At 55.2% G+C, this 16613-nt stretch overlaps 1 protein-coding gene across 1 annotated transcript in view; it reads left to right on the top strand.

The window, feature by feature from the left end:
• LLGL1 (LLGL scribble cell polarity complex component 1) overlaps positions 1–16613 on the top strand; it is a 72719-nt gene that overhangs the window by 37838 nt on the left and 18268 nt on the right. The window contains exons 3-11 of the mRNA XM_073361811.1: positions 3968–4049; positions 4561–4691; positions 9279–9437; positions 10277–10439; positions 11002–11137; positions 12288–12342; positions 14187–14341; positions 14420–14637; positions 14956–15023. Of these exons, the coding sequence (XP_073217912.1) occupies positions 3968–4049; positions 4561–4691; positions 9279–9437; positions 10277–10439; positions 11002–11137; positions 12288–12342; positions 14187–14341; positions 14420–14637; positions 14956–15023 (1167 nt within the window). The remainder of the gene's footprint in view (positions 1–3967; positions 4050–4560; positions 4692–9278; positions 9438–10276; positions 10440–11001; positions 11138–12287; positions 12343–14186; positions 14342–14419; positions 14638–14955; positions 15024–16613) is intronic.

Here is a 16613-nt window from a genome sequence, read left to right as displayed (position 1 = left end):
GAATTGGTGGAATGGTAAATAAGGAAGAGGACAGATGGCTGATACAGAGTCCTCTGGATTGCTTGTTAAGATGGGCACAAACAATGTGGCTGAATGTGTACATCTAGGAACAAAGAATGTAGGTCGTGCTTACAGAATGGGGAGGCGGGCTCTGTTCTGGGAAGCGGAGACTGAAAGATTTGGGGGTTGTGATCGATAATGAGCTGAACATGAGCTCCCAGTGCGACGCTGTGGCAAAAAGGGGCTAATGCAATCCTTGGATGCGTAAACGGGAATCTTGAGGAGGAGAAGGTTATTTTACCTCTGTATTTGGCACTGGCTCGACTGCGGCTGGAATCTTATGTCCAGTTCTGGTGACTGCAATTCAAGAATGATGTTGATAAATTGTTCAGAGATGAGTTGTGGGCATAATGAAGGGGTTAGAAAGCATGTCTTACAGTGTGACATAAGGAGTTCAATCTGGTTAGCTTAACAAAGAGAAGGTTAAGGGGTGACTTGATGGGGGAAATACTTAACGGTAGGCTTCTCAGCCTATCAGAGAAAGGTATAACATGCTCCGGTGGCTGGAAGTTGAAGCTAGACAAATTCAGCTTGGAAATAAGATGTAAATTTTTAACTACGGGTTATTAACCATTAGAATGAATTTGCCAGCAGTCAGGATGGATTCTCCATCAGAGGCCACTTTTAAACCAAGAGAGGATATCTTTCTGGGATCTAGGAATTATTTACTTTAAAAACAGCGGCTCAGTGCGACGTCTACCCGCTAGGAAGAGCAGCAGTAACGGGGGGAGCAGGGCTTATAAGTCAGGCATCTCAGTCACATTGTCTGCGCTGTCCACCCGCCATGCTGGCTCATCTGTGCTGCCCTCACGCTGCTGTTTCCTCCTGCCGATCCCTGATGGCCCAGGAGAGGACTAAGTGGAAGGTGCGCCCTGGCAAAGCAGTCTCCCCGAAGGACTGACTGGACTGCCCGGGAGGTGCTTTTGCATGAACTATCCGTCCAGGAAAACAGCCTGGAGGCCACTGCCTCCTGCAGCGGTTCAACAGGGCCCCAGCTTAACTATGAAATAACCCTGCCAGTAGCCCCCAGGTGATGAGGCTGAAAGCCGATTTTTGCAGACGAGGAGGAAGGTTTGGCTGTGTGGGGCTGGGCCTTCCATCCTGCCCCAGGCTGCAGTGCAGAATTTTTGCTAACCTCTACGCTCCACCCTGCCTGCCAGGAGGGTGGACGTTTGTCCCTGCAGCCTGGAATCTCGTCATGAATACAAAGGCCGGTGATGGCTCCCAGTCCCGCTTCTTGCTGCGTAGCGAGGGGGCAGCCTGTTCCTTTCCAGGAGCTGAGGTACTATGGGATTGTGGCACATGGCCAGCTGTGACCGGGGGCTCCAGAAGAATGTGATGGAGACCAGTAGAACCCAGGTGTCCTGGGGCTCTCTCAGTGCACTGAGCCTTCATTAGAAGTGGGGGGAGGGAGGGGGCAGAACAGTCTCAATGCAACTTTCTCTATACCTAAGCCGCCTGCAGTGCTCCTGGGAGATCCACTGTGAGCAATGGGACAGCCTCCCTGAGAGGCTCAGTCTTAGCCGACCTGAGGCAGGGGTCGACTTATCCAAACTCACCCCAGAGCATGGGCAGGTCTGTGACGGTCTGGCAGCTGACACTTCCTTGGCAGCGCAGGTAAGGACTGAATGGGTCTAAAGGCTGAAATACTCACTCGTCCAGAGAGCTGGCCTCGCTAGAGCATACCAGGGCAGCATGGCCTATCTGGCATTGCTTCCAGGTCCTGGCACCTGCTCTGGGGCTAGCCGACTCTGGTCTCCCGAGTTGCCAGCTGGGTGGATTTTACTAGCAAGTTGGATGCTGCGAGGATGGAGAATGCAGCGCTGTGGGCCCATGAGCTGATCTCCTCCACCCTATTAACCTCTTGCAAGGTGCAGAAACCGAGCTGGGCAGGGCTTTCCAGGCAGACTGATGACAAACCTGGGGCTGCAGAGGCATCTGCCCCAGCCCCTCCCCACCTGGATAGGTACAGTTCCCCAGCACGCTGGCTTTTGAGCTAGTGAGCCCCCTAAGAAGTGCTCGTTGGGTTCCAGCTGCCTGTCGTCCCCAAGGATGTTAAAAGGAGCTTCCTCCCCTTGGCTGCAGTGAGACAAATTGAGCTACCGTTCTAGCAGATGCAAATCCCGGAGGAGAAAGGTAGAGTGCTTACACTGGCTGCTGTGAAGCAGTGGGGCTGAGGGTGAAGGATGCAAACAGTCATGCACCTTTACAGTCAGACTCATGTGTGAACTCCAACCTCTGCAGATGGCTGTCCATGGAAGGCTGAGCTCTCCAGTGCAGACCCTGGAGGTCCCCCCGCTATGGAGGGGGGATCCTGGGAAGGCTGCAGGCCTTGACATGAGCAGCCTCTCTAAAGATCAGGACTGTGGAAACCGGCTCTGCCTTATGGAAATGAAGAACAGCCCTGGGATACCTGGCAAGCTGCCAGAACAGCTGCTGGCTGTGCCAGAGTGTGGGGTGTCTGGGCTATGACAGTGCTGTCTAGACTCACCCTGCCCAGACCAGTGCGGAGCATGAACCCTGTCCTTGGGCAGCCCTATTCTGCCTGTCTGCAACAGGTAAACATGCTGCCTAATGGGGTGGGGGTGGGCAGCCCCTGCCCCGCCTAGCCACGACCAGGACAGTGGGGTGGAACTGCCACATTGCTGGACTGCATCGGCTGTTGTCTGCGGACCTTGATCTGTGGTTGCCCCAAGAACCCCTCCTGCCAGCCTGACTCCTTGCAGAAGACTGGGCCTGCTGTGTGCCCACAGAGCCAATATGGACGCCACAGGCTGTCAGCTGCAGTGTGGGACTTTGAGCCGGTCTTACCAGGGGGCTTTGTGTGAGGGGATCAGGAATTCCTGCACTCTAATCCTGCTGACAGAATTAGTACCTTTTTGGCTTCATCGGTGCGGGGGGCCTCACATCCCACCTACATGCTCTAACTGCAGCCACTCTGTGGCCCTCCACCCCCAGATATGTAGTTAGACACCTGCAGCCGACCCATGCCAGCCAAATCGGGCGGAAGGGCTGTTTAACAGCTGTGTAGATGTTTGGGCTTCGGCTGCAGTCTGAGCTCTGGGACCCTCCCATCTTGTGGGCGTCCCAGAGCCTGGGCTCCAGCCTGACCCCAAACGTCACACCACAGTTAAACAGCCCCGGAGCCCTGCGAGCCTGAGTCAGCCGGCATGGGCCAGCTGTGGGTGTCTAACTGCAGTGTAGACAGACCCTAAAGTTCTTTCTGAGCATCCTGGACGGAGATGCTGGAGTGGAGCAGCTGTGGGAGCTGATGTGTTGCTTTCACAAGTCTAACCCTGTTCTGTATTGCCCTACCCAACCCAGACGTGGAAAGCGCAGTTAGTTCCTAGCCTCCCATCCCAGTACATCCACTACTGGGTATAATCAGTCCCTCTCCTGTTGCCCATTGAGCTCCCCAAAAAGGGTTGCTGGGACCCATCTTCTGGTGGGCACCACCCCTTGTGTGTGTCGTGCAGTCCAGCTGCACTGGGCTGGGGCAGGAGTAGGTGTGCCTAGACCGGGCAGGCAGATGATGGTGTGAAACTCTCTGGAGGTGTCTGAGGACCTCGTAAACCTTGATGCCTCATTCAAGTGCTTTGGGGGAGGTTGACCAATCCGGCGGAATGCCTACCCACAGAATGGCAGTGCCAGGCTCTTAAAATCTCCTGGCCAGCTACCAGCATAGGTGCATGGATACCTGGGTGGCAAGCAAGATGCCACCAAAATGGACATAGCTGGGTCTTAAGTGTTTAGTCCCCAGTTTTTAACCTTGGTCTTACTTGCTGGTGCGCTAAAAGGCAGAGTTACCCTGGTGCTGGCAGAGTCAGTTTTGGGGTGGAGGGCAGGGGGGTCGGTACGGGGTTGTCTCTGTCCCCTCGTTGCCTCCTTGACTCTCAGCCCGTGCCAGATATGGCGCTCCAGGAGTGGAGTTCACTGGCTTGCACAAGGAGACTGCTGCCGTCACGCAGATACACTTTTTGCCTGGACAGGTACGTTGCTGCTTTTGGTTCTCGTCACCTCGCGTCTCCCTTCAGTCAGGTGCAGTTGCCTCTGGAGGAGAGTAACCCATGTCCTGCTGTCACCAGGGTGCAGCAGCCCATCCTCTGAACTAGCCAGACACCTGGTCATTCTCTGGCAAGGAAGGCGGCAGGCCAACGTCTCTAACTCCCAAGGACTCCTCCTGACCCGCTGATCCCCCTATTGAGACCTCCTGCCCCTTTCCAATAGCTCTGCTGGGAAGGGCCTTGGAAGACTTTTTAGCAACTGCTTTGGGGTGGGTGGGTCTGGCCAATGAGCCAGTAAGTGGATGCAAGGCTGTGCCATTGGGATGGTTATAAAGGTACCTGCACCCCAGTGTCCTAGTCCAGATGGATGGGCTGGTGTGGCCAAGTCCAGCATGCTCACTGCCGGAGCGGGGGCCTTGCTGTGGGGGTGGGGGGGAGGCTTAACTCGTAATCCCGTGACATCCTTTGTTTCCTTGTGTGTTGGTGTCTCTCCCAGGGTCGGTTGCTGTCCTTGCTGGATGACAACACTCTGCACCTGTGGGAGATTGACCAGAAGGATGGCTATTCGCACTTGGAGGAGACCCGCAGCTTCATCCTCCCGGGCCGACCAGGGTTCGACAGCACTAAGTACTCACTGCCTCTTTCACGCTGATCTGGGGAGTTGGGGCTTCACTGTAGCAGGGGCTGGTCCTGGGCTCTGCTGGGTACCGAGTGCTCCTAGGATTGAATTGTGCATTCCCCTGATTCGCTGACCCGGCAATCCATCCGGGCCCTGCCATGGCTCAGGTTGTGCCGGTCCGTGGGTGGGGCCCCCGCTGCTTTGTGCAGCTCCTCCCCCAGCATTGCCAGTGTCCTGTTGGCACCATGACCATGACCGCCCCTTGCTGCTGGCAGTGCTGCAGTCGGCTCAGTTCTGAGGGAGCTGGGTTCTGTTCTGCTTTGTGCATCATCCAAATGCCCCTCCCCCCCCCCAAAAAAACCAAAAAAACCCACCAAAAAACAAAACCCTCCGAGGAAGTTCCGGCACCAGTTTGAAGCTCGCATGCACTGGGGAAACCACGGGCCGGATTTGACCTGCCAGAGTCTTGCTGGTGGTGATGGGCGAACAAGACAGAGCTCGGCATGGGCCTCTCAGATCCCAGGTTGCGTTTGCAGGGCCAGTAACTCGCCAGCTGCAGTGCAAACGGAGCCACCTTACCCAGGAGTAGCTTGAGGCAGAAACCACTGACTGTGTGCCTTGCTCCTTTTGGGACAGGTGGTAGAGTCGCGGAGTGCTGCTTTAAAGCACTCCTTACGGGCTTGGAACGCCAGCTGTGAAATCTTTAATTGCTCTGCCTTGTGAGGCTGTCCAGACAGCCCGGATTTCAGCGTAAAAAGTCTTGGGCTATTTGAACTGAATCGAAATTCCAGTCCGTGCCCTGTTCGTGCCACTCGGTGGAAACAGCCAAAGGGTATTGAAAAGGCTGCACCCCCTCCACCCCCCCCCCGTTTAATTTTATCCATCTGGTTCAATCACTTTGCCCAAGATGCAGTTTCATTCCTTCTCCCCTCTGGGAATCTCTATCCTGGCTCTGTGGCTTGCAAAGCTTTCCCTTTTGTACACAGCGGTATAGTTTGCCTATCAATCGGTTGCCATGGGAATGGTTGCAATGGTGGAGAAAATAGACAGAGCCTGTTAGCTGAGATTAGGGTTGGCTCTGCAGACACTGCTGCTTATAAATGGGGAAAGGAAGTATGGATGAGTAACTGACAGGGCAATGCATTGATGTCTGAGTTCAGCTCTTGCTGGACTCTGCAAGTTCTTGTCTTTAAATTTAAACAAAAACCCTCCCGAGCAAGCAGCCAGGATAGCAGTGCAGCTCTCGCGAAAGGTCTGCCAGAGTTTATTCTCAAATCTCTGTGCTGGGGTGAAATTTGGCTCCAGCGTTGCCAGATGCAATAGTTTATTCTTTATAAAAATTATTTAAATCTGCTTGGCCTCTTTTTACTTACAAGGGTGGGGAATGACCAAACAAGCCTAATTCTCATGGGATGGGATGGGATGGATCTTTTTGGCCAATCATCAGTATAAACCAAACATGGTTTGAGTTCATTTTAAGGACTCCTCCAACTGCAGATCTTGCTCTTCAGTTCTGAATGTAGCCCAAATAAACTCTGCTAAAGTTGATGATAACTCTTCTAGGTAGGTTTCAGAGTAGCAGCCGTGTTAGTCTGTATTCGCAAAAAGAAAAGGAGGGCTTGTGGCACCTTAGAGACTAACCAATTTATTTGACCATAAGCTTTCGTAAGCTACAGCTCACTTCATTGGATGCATTCAGTGATTCAGATGCATCCAATGTTCAAATAAATTTGTTAGCCTCTAAGGTGTCACAAGTCCTCCTTTTCTTTCTTCTAGGTAGGTAGCACTCATTCCTTTTTTTAAATGGACGCTGTCGGGAGTTAAATTTTGCAGTGCCTGCTGTTGGTGGATATGCTTCTGCAATCTTTTGGAAAGATAATGGAAAATATTTTCCCAAACTTCAGCAAGCCTCAAACTGCTGCACAGCCTGCGATAACCAGAGCAGAATTCATTAGACCCTTTGTTTCTGGGCACTAAATGAAGAGCAAAAATTGAAGGGTAAAATTTTCAAAAAAGTTGATTTTTTTTTTTTGAATTCTAAAATTAAATGCCAGCAAGGAAAGGTGTTTTCTTAAAAACACCTGGTGCCAGGACTCCCAATGCCCTTCTGTCCAATTTTCAGAATTGGTGGATGCTCAGCATCTCTGAAAGTAATCCCTTTGTGTGGAACTTGTGCAGATGCTCAGGGCAAAGAGTTACTCATTCGAGTATTCGGTTGCAACAATTGCATGCTCAAATGGTGCATTTTGCACCTACAGCTACTCATCTGAGAGGATCACAGTATTAAAAGTCAAGGGGTAAATTTTGTGTCCCTTTAATGCTGGCTAGCTCTGGAAGATGCAAGATCCTGTTCCTGTGTAACTGTCTCCTTAAATGAAGGCTTTGTTCTTGTGCGGGTTTGCACCATGGAGTGCAGGCCGTGGCATTATTCATTATCTGGGTGGAAAGCCCAGTGAAGAGGGCTGTGGAAACTTGAAGCACACAAAGCATGTGAGAATCGCTTTACAATTGTGGCTCTTCCAGGATTCTAGTGTAGGTACAAATACCTGCTTGTTCCTATTTACCTCTCAGTACTGTAATTCCATAACCTGCCAGTGCAGCATCTGGGTTTACAGAGACTGCCTGGATCATTGCCTGGGGCCAGCTTTATTTAGATCTCAGATTTTCAAGAACAATACAAACTAGGAGCAAAGGTTAACTGATCACTTACCTGGACAATGAGATCTCCTAAGGAGAGCGGTACAAGTGACCCCACGTACTTAGAAGCAGGGTATAGAAACTGGCCCAGCTATTGATAATGCTTATATAATGGGCAACTTGGAATGACTGATCTTGGCAGTAGGCCTGTCTCATTCCGGTTTCCAGTGAGCTGAGCGGGCTCCATGGAGACAGCTTAATTCCTGGTTCCAAATCCCACGAGGGAAGGCTGTTTGGGGGTGAGGTGGGGGTGAAGCGTTGCAGTCAGAGAACCAGCTGCTGCAGCAGTGCCCGGTTGAAGAGGACTAATGAGGTGGGATGTGTAGGGTTACAAATTTCCAGGTCAGAGATGCTGCTCGCCCGCTATGGAAGATGACTGTAAAAGGCAACGTCTGAGACTGAACGGCCTGGAAAGGTTCAGGAAGTCTCTTGAGCTCTAGGCCATGCGTAGGGTACTTCCCTGAGTGCCATTTGCTGCTGTGGAGGCTCACTCCGTGAGCTGGTGCCTCCGAGGGAGGCGGGGACTCCACGCCCCGTGGCATGCCAAATCTCCAATAAAACAACTGTGTCAGCCCAGATACTGATGGGGCTTGGCTAGAATGGCCTATTGGCTTCCTTCCATGCTAGCCAATGCTGCCCCCTGCTGCCCCTGCGTTGGCACTGCATCTAGCAGCCCTCGTTCACGAGGTCCCAGCGCGATCCTGCTGATGGCAGAGGAGGGGTCTTCAGGACTAATTGACATGCAGACCCACACCCTCCGTTGGAGCGTGTCATTTTATTGCTGGAGTCTCTCTCTGCATGCCACTGCTGCAGCTGCTTTACACTGAATTCCCCTCTTAAAATCAGGCCCAGGGCTAGAAGCCGAAGACCAGCGCCCCTTTTAAAATACCCTCATGCCCATGCAGGATTTGTGTTAATAGAGAGCAAGAGGCTGCTTGGCTAGATAGGCTCAGCTTCTGTGATGGAGGGTGGGCTGGGGAGAACCGCACCAGCTAACTTACTCCAGAGGCTGCTGGGGGCCGGGCACAGCAGGCACCCGGCAAGAATTGCCCCAATGCTGAGATTCTGTTAGACCCTCAAATGGCTACTTCTACTGGGTTCCATGACTCCTTCCTCGCCTCGTTGCCTCTGCTGGCTTGACAGCCAGGCGGTCCCCAGCCTGGCACAGCAGGGAGCTTTGTCTGATTCTCCTTTCATAATACGCGGGAGCTTAAAGAGCGCACAAGCTAGAATCTAAGTGACCAGGCGATTGCTGTCCAGGGCTGTAGCGATCCTCTCCCAGGTGTCTGCGGTGACTTACCTGTCCTAAACCGCTTATTAATCGGGTATAGACAGAACTGCTTGCTTCTCTTTGGCCTACAATAGCCCACGTTGGGTCGAAAACCAGTTATAAACCCCCAGGTATGAGGTCTCCCTGGCTTCGTTTCCCCAGACTCCCGAGCGCCACGGTCCATCTCCACTGCGGTGGAATGTCTGTGCACAGTCTAGGGTCTGTTACCTTCTTGCTGGGCCCCAGTAGCTGGGGCAGGGCTGGGTCATCGGAGGATGTGCTGAAGCCAAAGTCCTAGGCATTGAGGGAGCTCTGCATCTCTCAGCTTGGGTCCAAACGGACGTGGCTCTGCTTGTGGCCAAGCGTCTCCTCCGAACGAGTCTGCTCCTCATTCGGGACCCTCTGGCGTCTCGTGCCCTGGGGGGTCCATAAAAGGGAGTGACGTAAGCCCACGCAATATTGGCTGTAGGAAAACAACCCACGCTCCTCTTTGACCCATGGTGCAGCCGGTGCGTTTCCGGGAGGGAATGGGAAGTCCTCTCAAAACAAGCCATTGCAACTTCGCATGTAAATGTCCAGCCTGTAAACCGGCGCAGCTCTCATTGTCTGAATCTTGTCTTCCTGGTAGCTCTCCTCCCAGCATTACCCGGGTGACGGTGATCCTGCTGAAATCTGCCTGTGATGTGGCCTGCCTGGGCACGGAAGGGGGTGGCGTGTACTTCCTGGAGCTCTCTGGCTTAACGCTGCTGGAGGATAAAACCCTGTATCAAGAGGAGATCATGCAGAGGTGAGCTGGCCTGGAGAACTGGTGCCAGTGGAGATTAGCTCATGGCTGTGGGCACCAAGAGACACAGCAGATGGGGCGGGTTGCTGGCTGGGGGCAGTGGAAAGAGGCATCCAACCCAGGGTTGCATTGGCTGCGGTTGTACCTGTTAAATGTTAGCTGTAAAGCTGGGACGTTGCCTGGCAAGTGTAGAGAGTCTGCAGCTCTTCAGAGGGCTGTGCTGAGCAGCTTCTTAAGGTGGATCTAAGATGCCTGGAGGCTGCTCCCTTGGAGATGTTTCTGGAGATGCTGCAGCCCCATGACCGATGGGTAGCAGCTGTGTAGGTCACTGCCCATAGCGGTGATCTAGTACCTCTCCACCTTTACAATACCCTATCCTCTCCCAGATTCCCGAGCAGGACTTGCGAAAGACCAAAGCGGAGAATCCATCCCAGGTCTTACATGGAGCCTAGTGCCCGCTGGGGCAGGACTCTGGGGACTGGCCGTGCTAGGTGTATCCTTGTGCAGCACAGATGATCAGTGAAGTTCAAGTTCAGTTTCAAGCCTGTCCCTTGATTTAAGGGGCTCCCTAACATGCTTTTCTCTGCTTGCATTCCTCCTGGCCCATTGGAGGGAAGAGCTACAGAGGCTGGTCGGTCTCTGTCCCCACTGGCTGTCAGAGATGTTAATATCCTGATCCAGGGCTGAGAGAGGACCATCTTCTTCCTCCCCATTACAGAACAGCTGAACTGTGCGGTCTCTCCCGCAGTGCTGGGGAGGGATTAGAGAGGAGAAAACAAGGTACTTGGCTGCATGGCTGTTAACCAGCCTGGTGTTCCCCCACCCCTTTGCTTCCATGCTAGCGTGCCAGACGACTACCGCTGCGGGAAGGCTCTTGGCCCAGTGGAGTCTCTGCAGGAACACCCTCAAGACTCCTCCAAGATCCTGATTGGCTATAGCAGGGGGCTGATGATCATGTGGGACCAGAGCACCAGAAATGTCCACCACCTCTTCCTGGGCAATCAGGTACCTTGAATGGGGTTTTATGGAGAGCCGAGAACACAGTGTGCTGTCCCGTGAGTGTCCCGCTTACGCACGAACACGGGAGCTTTGGCCAAGCCATCTGCGCTTGATGAGTTTCTGTGGCTTCCCTCTAAGCCATCTTCCCGCGCTCTGCCATACCTGGTGACTCACCTGCTGGAAGCTGGTGGCCCGGAGTTGGAAGAATGCTGCTGGCCTCTTCAATGAGGCTACGCTTGCAGAGTCCATCACACTTGCAACCAGGCTCTCTCCTCAGGGAGACAGGAGGACTCGCAGGCATCAACCTGTGGCCAAACTGAACTCAATGCGTTTGACTTAACTCTTCTAACTTACAGCTGGAATATTGCAGTGGTCCCCAAACCTCCATTACTGACCTGATCTTCCATCTCGGTTCTGAAGTGTTGTGCCTTGCTCCCCATGTCCCTTTGGCAAAACCAGATTCTGCCCAGGCTGCGAATGCATAGAGGGGATGAGATGGCACAGCTGCCTCCTGTAGCCCCATGTCTCTCTCCACCTTGGGTTTATTGGCCACATCTGTTCCTTGCAGCAGCTGGAGAGCCTTGGCTGGGAGCGGAGCGGCAGGACGGTGGTGAGTTCGCACAGTGATGGAGGCTACATGGTGTGGTCCATCAACAGTAGTTGCCATAAGACTCTGCAGCCACTCATGTCAACTATCCCCTACGGTGAGTTTGCTTTGCCTCGGGACCCACCCGCCTTGTTCCTTTGCCTTCTTGCAGTGGGCCCAAGGGCAGTTTTACCTTCTAATAGAGTTTGTCATTACACCACTTCTGACTTCACGCTTGCTCCCGATACCTTGTTGGAGGGGAGGTAGATATGGTGCCACAAGGAGCCTCTTGACTGAGCCGTTAACTCACGTGGTCAGTCGTGCTGTTCTCGACAGGGTGCTCTGTGAAACTGACCACTGATGGCCTAGGGCTTGGGAGAGGGTTACTGCGTCGTACAACTGCCTGCAGACCTGGCTTGCCAGCAAATGTCTGAGTTGCTAGGGCTCCCTGCTTTAACTTGGGCTCTGACGTGTCCGTGGATCTTATAGCTACATCTTGAGGATCCCAGCAGCGTTGAGTTCCCCAAAACAGCCCCCCTACAGAGGGCAATGGAGGCTCCCCTCTGGGCCCTTGGAGATGGGAACATGAAGCAGTAGGTTTAGCCTCCTACGTGGTGCGAGATGGAGTCGCATACTGTGGCTGGACAGTGATCCCTCTAACTTAGGATGACTTGGCTCTCCAGCTTCCTTCGGGAGGTGGCCACTGTCCTGTTACCTGGATGGATGGAGCAAGCCTGCATCACCAACCCCGGGGCGTTTCCCCAGAAGCTCCTTCTGTGGGCAGAACCCTACCCCATCTGCGTGGCATGCAGGTGGGGAGGGAGGCCTGAGTTTGTATCCCCTGCGGACTCTAGCAGGCTAGGGAAGGGTTACGTAGAGGCTGCTGGAAGTGCTGCTCAGTAATCTCTAGGAACTTTCGATTGAAAGCTACGTTAAAGACTAGCCCGGAGCGGCTCGTGACGGTTGTGTCCTTTGCCCAAGTTGGGCTGTGAAGGCTGCTCTAATGGAGGGGAAACCAGACGCTGTGTATGTCAGCACAGAGTGCTGCGCTGAGCATCTATCCTGATACCGAAAGGAATATCTGGGAGCTTCAACCAGGCTCCAGCTGAGGTGGACAGGAGAGAAAATGTACTCAAGCCTGCTGGGGGAGCTGCTGGGATACAAATGGGAGTGGGTTGATTTACAGGGGCTAAGACGGCGACCCCTCCTAGGAGCTGGTGTTGAGCAGGGAGGATGGCTTTAATGTGGTGACTCCTCCTTCATTCCAGGTCCGTTTCCCTGTAAAGCCATCAACAAAATCCTGTGGAGGACCTGTGAATCTGGGTATGTCCCCTGCCGGCGCCGGCGAATGTTTGCCACCTCCCCAGAGGTCTGACCTTGGTTCTGAGCTGGGTGCTTATCTCTGCCACAGCCCCTGTGGCAAAGGGCTGTGTCCGCGGGGGACTGTCCCACCGGGCTGCGGTGGAGTGCTCGAATTAATGAGCGGTATGTGGGGGGAATGACTAGAGGGCCCTTAATAGAAGCCGGAGACTTTATTTTCAGGACAGGCACCCAAGTTCCTGTTTTAAACATTCTTAAATACAGCTGACACTACCTGGCAAATCACATTTTCAGTGCTGGCAGGTAAACTTGTGGACTAGCTAAACGGTGGCCCCCGGTGCCCTTGAATAAGACAGAAGTGGGGTAGCCCCTAAAAGTAGGAAGGGGGGCTCGGTCCACCCACTTGCTGCTCAGGAGCTGAAGTTAGTGGCCAGTTTGTAGAGCACGTGGCCCTGGGGAAGCTACTGGAGTCGTTCACCTGCAGTCAGGTGATATGCTGGGCAGGGGACATGCTGCTTGGCTGTGATGAGGATTAGGACCCAAGTAGGGGGAAGGTTGGAAAGGTGGAGCTAGGGGGGCCCTAAACCAAAGCCCGGATCCAAGCAAGCCGGAGCTCCGGGATCCAAATCTGGGTCTGAAGTTTTGTAGAGGGGTTGAATCGAAAACCCTGGACTCCAACGCAGGGAAGTCTGGCTCCTGACCTGTCTTGACCCCAAATCCATGTAAGCCGTACATCCAGCCCAAGTAGCCATGGCACGTACAATGCCAGCGTCTCAGCCTTCTGAGTCGGCGGGGGAGGGCCTGCAGACCCAGAGTGAGCGTTGTTGCTCCGTTCGTCACGTCTCCGTTAATCCAGGCGTTCCCTTGCTCTGGAGAAACGTCCATTCGACCAGCCTTGCTGTGATCTGCTTCTTCCTCGGGGCAGGCTGGGCTCCACTGGGCAGCACTGCCCGTGTCCTGCATCTGCTGTATTCATCTAGCTCCCCCCCCAGCCTGTGTGGGGTGGTGGGGGGCATGTAGGACGTCTCAGCAGAACTGGCCAAGCTGCTCTGCAGAGCGGGGACGGGGGAATAGCATGAATGGTCCCTTCACCGGCAGGAAGCTCGTGTGAGGAATGGCTCTGGGCTCGGGGTAACTGGCTTCATTCGTGGGGCGTGGGGGCATGTTAGCTTTATGCAACCACTCTGCTCGTGGCCGCATTGCTATAATGTCTGAGGGCCTCACGCTCTTTTTCATGTGGGCTCCTCCTCGCTCCTGGGAGGTAGGGCTGATGTCCCCATTCTACAGCTAGGCAACCGAGTCCCAGAGACCAAGTGACTTGCCCAAGATGGCACAGGAAGCCTGGGATAGAGCAGGGGTCAAACCCGGCTCTCCCCGTGCCTAGGTTAGTGCCCCAACCTGGCGTGCTCTCCTTCCTCTGAATGGAACAGAGCGTGCCTGACCCAGGCCCTCCCGGGCGCAGCTCCGCATTCAAAATGCCATCCACAAGCACCTTCGAGCAGAACTCTCCCTGGAGGTGACGCCCTTTGTACCGTGCAGGCAGCTAATGTTCGGGCATCACACGGCCCGTCGGGAGAACGGAGTGTGTTGGTGTCCCGGGGCTGGCCAAAGTGCCCTGCTACCTGGTGTCCTACCAGGCCCATGGAGCCTTGGCTTATTGCCCTCAGAGGTGGGTCTGGCTGGGGATTTCCTGAAGGGATTGGGCACCCCACTCCCATTGCGTTTCTGTGGGGCACCGAATTCCCGTAGGGGCCGGTGAGGTCTCCAGCCCCAGCCCGTGGGGTGGGGTGGGGGGAAATCCTAGCAGCAAACATGCCAATAGCCAGCTACTTCTCCCCTGCCTGCAGAAATCACTTCATCATCTTCAGCGGAGGCATGCCCCGGGCCAGCTACGGGGACCGGCACTGCGTCAGCATCCTGCAGGGCCAGAGCCTGGTCACCCTGGACTTCACTTCGCGCGTGATCGACTTCTTCACCGTGCACCACACGGAGCCGGAGGAGGGTAGGCGGCCCGCTCTTCGGAACCGAGCACGTCTCTGTCTCCCTCCCCAGCCTGATATCTCGCTGCTCTGCCTTCTAGAGTTCGATAACCCGAGTGCCCTGGTGGTCCTGGTGGAGGAGGAGCTGGTGGTCCTCGACCTGCAGACGCCCGGCTGGCCTACGGTTCCTGCCCCCTACCTGGCGCCCCTCCATTCCTCCGCCATCACCTGCGCCTATCACATCTCCAACGTCCCCCTGAAGCTGTGGGAGCGAATCATCGGCGCTGGAGAGCAGCAGGGCCCCCGGCATTCTTCTGGGGTAGGGGAACGCCCCCTGCTGGAGAAAAGCCACTGAGCTGTAACTGGGTCTTGCCAGAAGGTGGGTGGGGTCCTTACAGCGACTGGCACAATGAGCCTGACTTGGCTGAGGACACTGGGAGCCTCTGTGGGGAGCTGTCACGCGGATCTCCTGGCTCCTCGAGCAGCGTCCCGTTGGGCTGTGCAAACCCATCTCGATTTGGCTTGGATGCCAGCAGCAGGGCGGGAGGGGTGCGCGTGGGTGAGAGCCCCAGTGGGCTTGTGGAATGGGCTGTTGCTTAACGTCCCCCGCCCTGCGTGGGTGGAATCTGTCTTCTAGAACTGGCCGATCAGCGGAGGGAAAAACTTAGCCCAAGAACCCACTCAGAGGGGCCTTCTTCTCACGGGGTAAGTACCGCTCGGCCACCAGCCGTTTGAATGGCTAATCTTTCCCAGAGAGCTGGCCAGTGCTGGGGTTTTCACTGGGTCTTGGTCCCTGGCAGGTGTCCCAGGGAGCAGCGTGTGGGGGTATCGAAGGGTACGTCTCCACTGGGATTAAAAACCCATGGCTGGCCCATGCCACCTGGTTCGGGCCAAGGGGCAGTTTAACAACACCCCCACCCCCCCCAGCAGGGTCCTAGAGCCTGGGCTCCAGCCCTAGCCCGAACGTCTACATGGCAATAAAACCGCCCCTTAGCCCAAGTCAACTGGCATGGGCCAACGGGGGAGTTTTAATTGCAGTGTGGATGTTCGTGAAGACGGGCGTGAGGTATAAATACACTGGCACAAAGCAGGGAAACCCAGAACTACCCAACCTGAATCCAGCTGTCTGGCAGGTGCTGGCCCCATGGCTGTCTAGCAGCCACCCCTCCCACAGACTGCCCAGTAGGGGCAGCAAAGGGACTGGGGCAGGGCCTTCAAATGGCTGGGGCTTGCGTCGTGCCCTAGAGGCAGCCAGCGAGGGATTCTGCCAGCCCTCCTCCAGCGTAGAGAGCCACATCTCGGGGGTGGTGGGGTGGGCCTCTTCCGGGCTCAGGTCTGGCTGAACAGAGACCCCAAGAGCAGACCTCTCCCTAGCTGACTGAAAGTCATGGCCAGAGTCGGTCCTGAAGGGTGTTCTCTGCCGCTGCAGAAGGGTAGCACTGTGTAGTGGCTAGAGCAGGGGGCTGGGAGACCTAGGTTCGATGCTGCTGAATTGCAGAGTGGGGTATGTAAGCCAGGAGGCCGGGCGAGAGGTGTGAGTGTGGACGGATGCCAGGGGAGAGGTGGGGGAAGCCCCTCCTCAGTTGTTGGGTGGCCTAGCTAACAGTCCTCCCTGTTGAGCCTGGCAAGGATGCATCACTCTGTTTATTTTTCCTTCTCCTCGCTCTTGGTGTTGGTTTTATCCTGGCTCCAAGTTGGCGACGTGTTGTCAAATGCATCGTTGGCTGAGCGCTGCACCGGCTCCTCCGAACATGCAGGCAGGGCTTGTTAGCGGCTGCAGATGTTGAGGCTGGAGCAGGGGAGGTGGGGGCGAAGGAAAATTTGAGACTAACATGGTCATCCTGGGCGTGGAGCCTGCTGTCCCGCTGGGACGCACGCCCACCTCGGGACTCCTGGGTGGCTCGCTGGCCTGCTGACCGGGAGCCCGGCCTGGAGCGGAGTTGGCAAGGGCAGATTTGGCCGTATCTGCTCTTGCCCTCTCAGCTCCGCCCGCTGCTAGATGGGGCAGGCTGGGGATGGGGCGTCGGAGGGGCTGATACGTTACAGATGAGCCACGTCTGGGTAGTGGTGGCTGATGTGCTCCCGGCCTGCCTCGGGAGCTGGCTCCCATCGCTGTGCTGGGCCGTTGCACAGAACGCCTGGACGGGGAGCCGGAAGCAGCCGGAAGCTGTGCTCTGGACAGCCGACCGCAGAACACCCCTTGCTGTTCCGAGGGCTTAGCGGCCTGTGGTTATGGCTTGTCAGTTGCCCACCTTGAGCCGCCGCGAAGCCACGGAGTGATTGTTGGGTGGCTTC

Source organism: Lepidochelys kempii, chromosome 10 (genome assembly GCF_965140265.1).
Source record: "Lepidochelys kempii isolate rLepKem1 chromosome 10, rLepKem1.hap2, whole genome shotgun sequence".
Lineage (NCBI taxonomy): Eukaryota > Metazoa > Chordata > Testudines > Cheloniidae > Lepidochelys > Lepidochelys kempii.
Note: the sequence above shows the minus strand (reverse complement) of the source record. Positions and strands in the feature narration are given on the sequence as shown.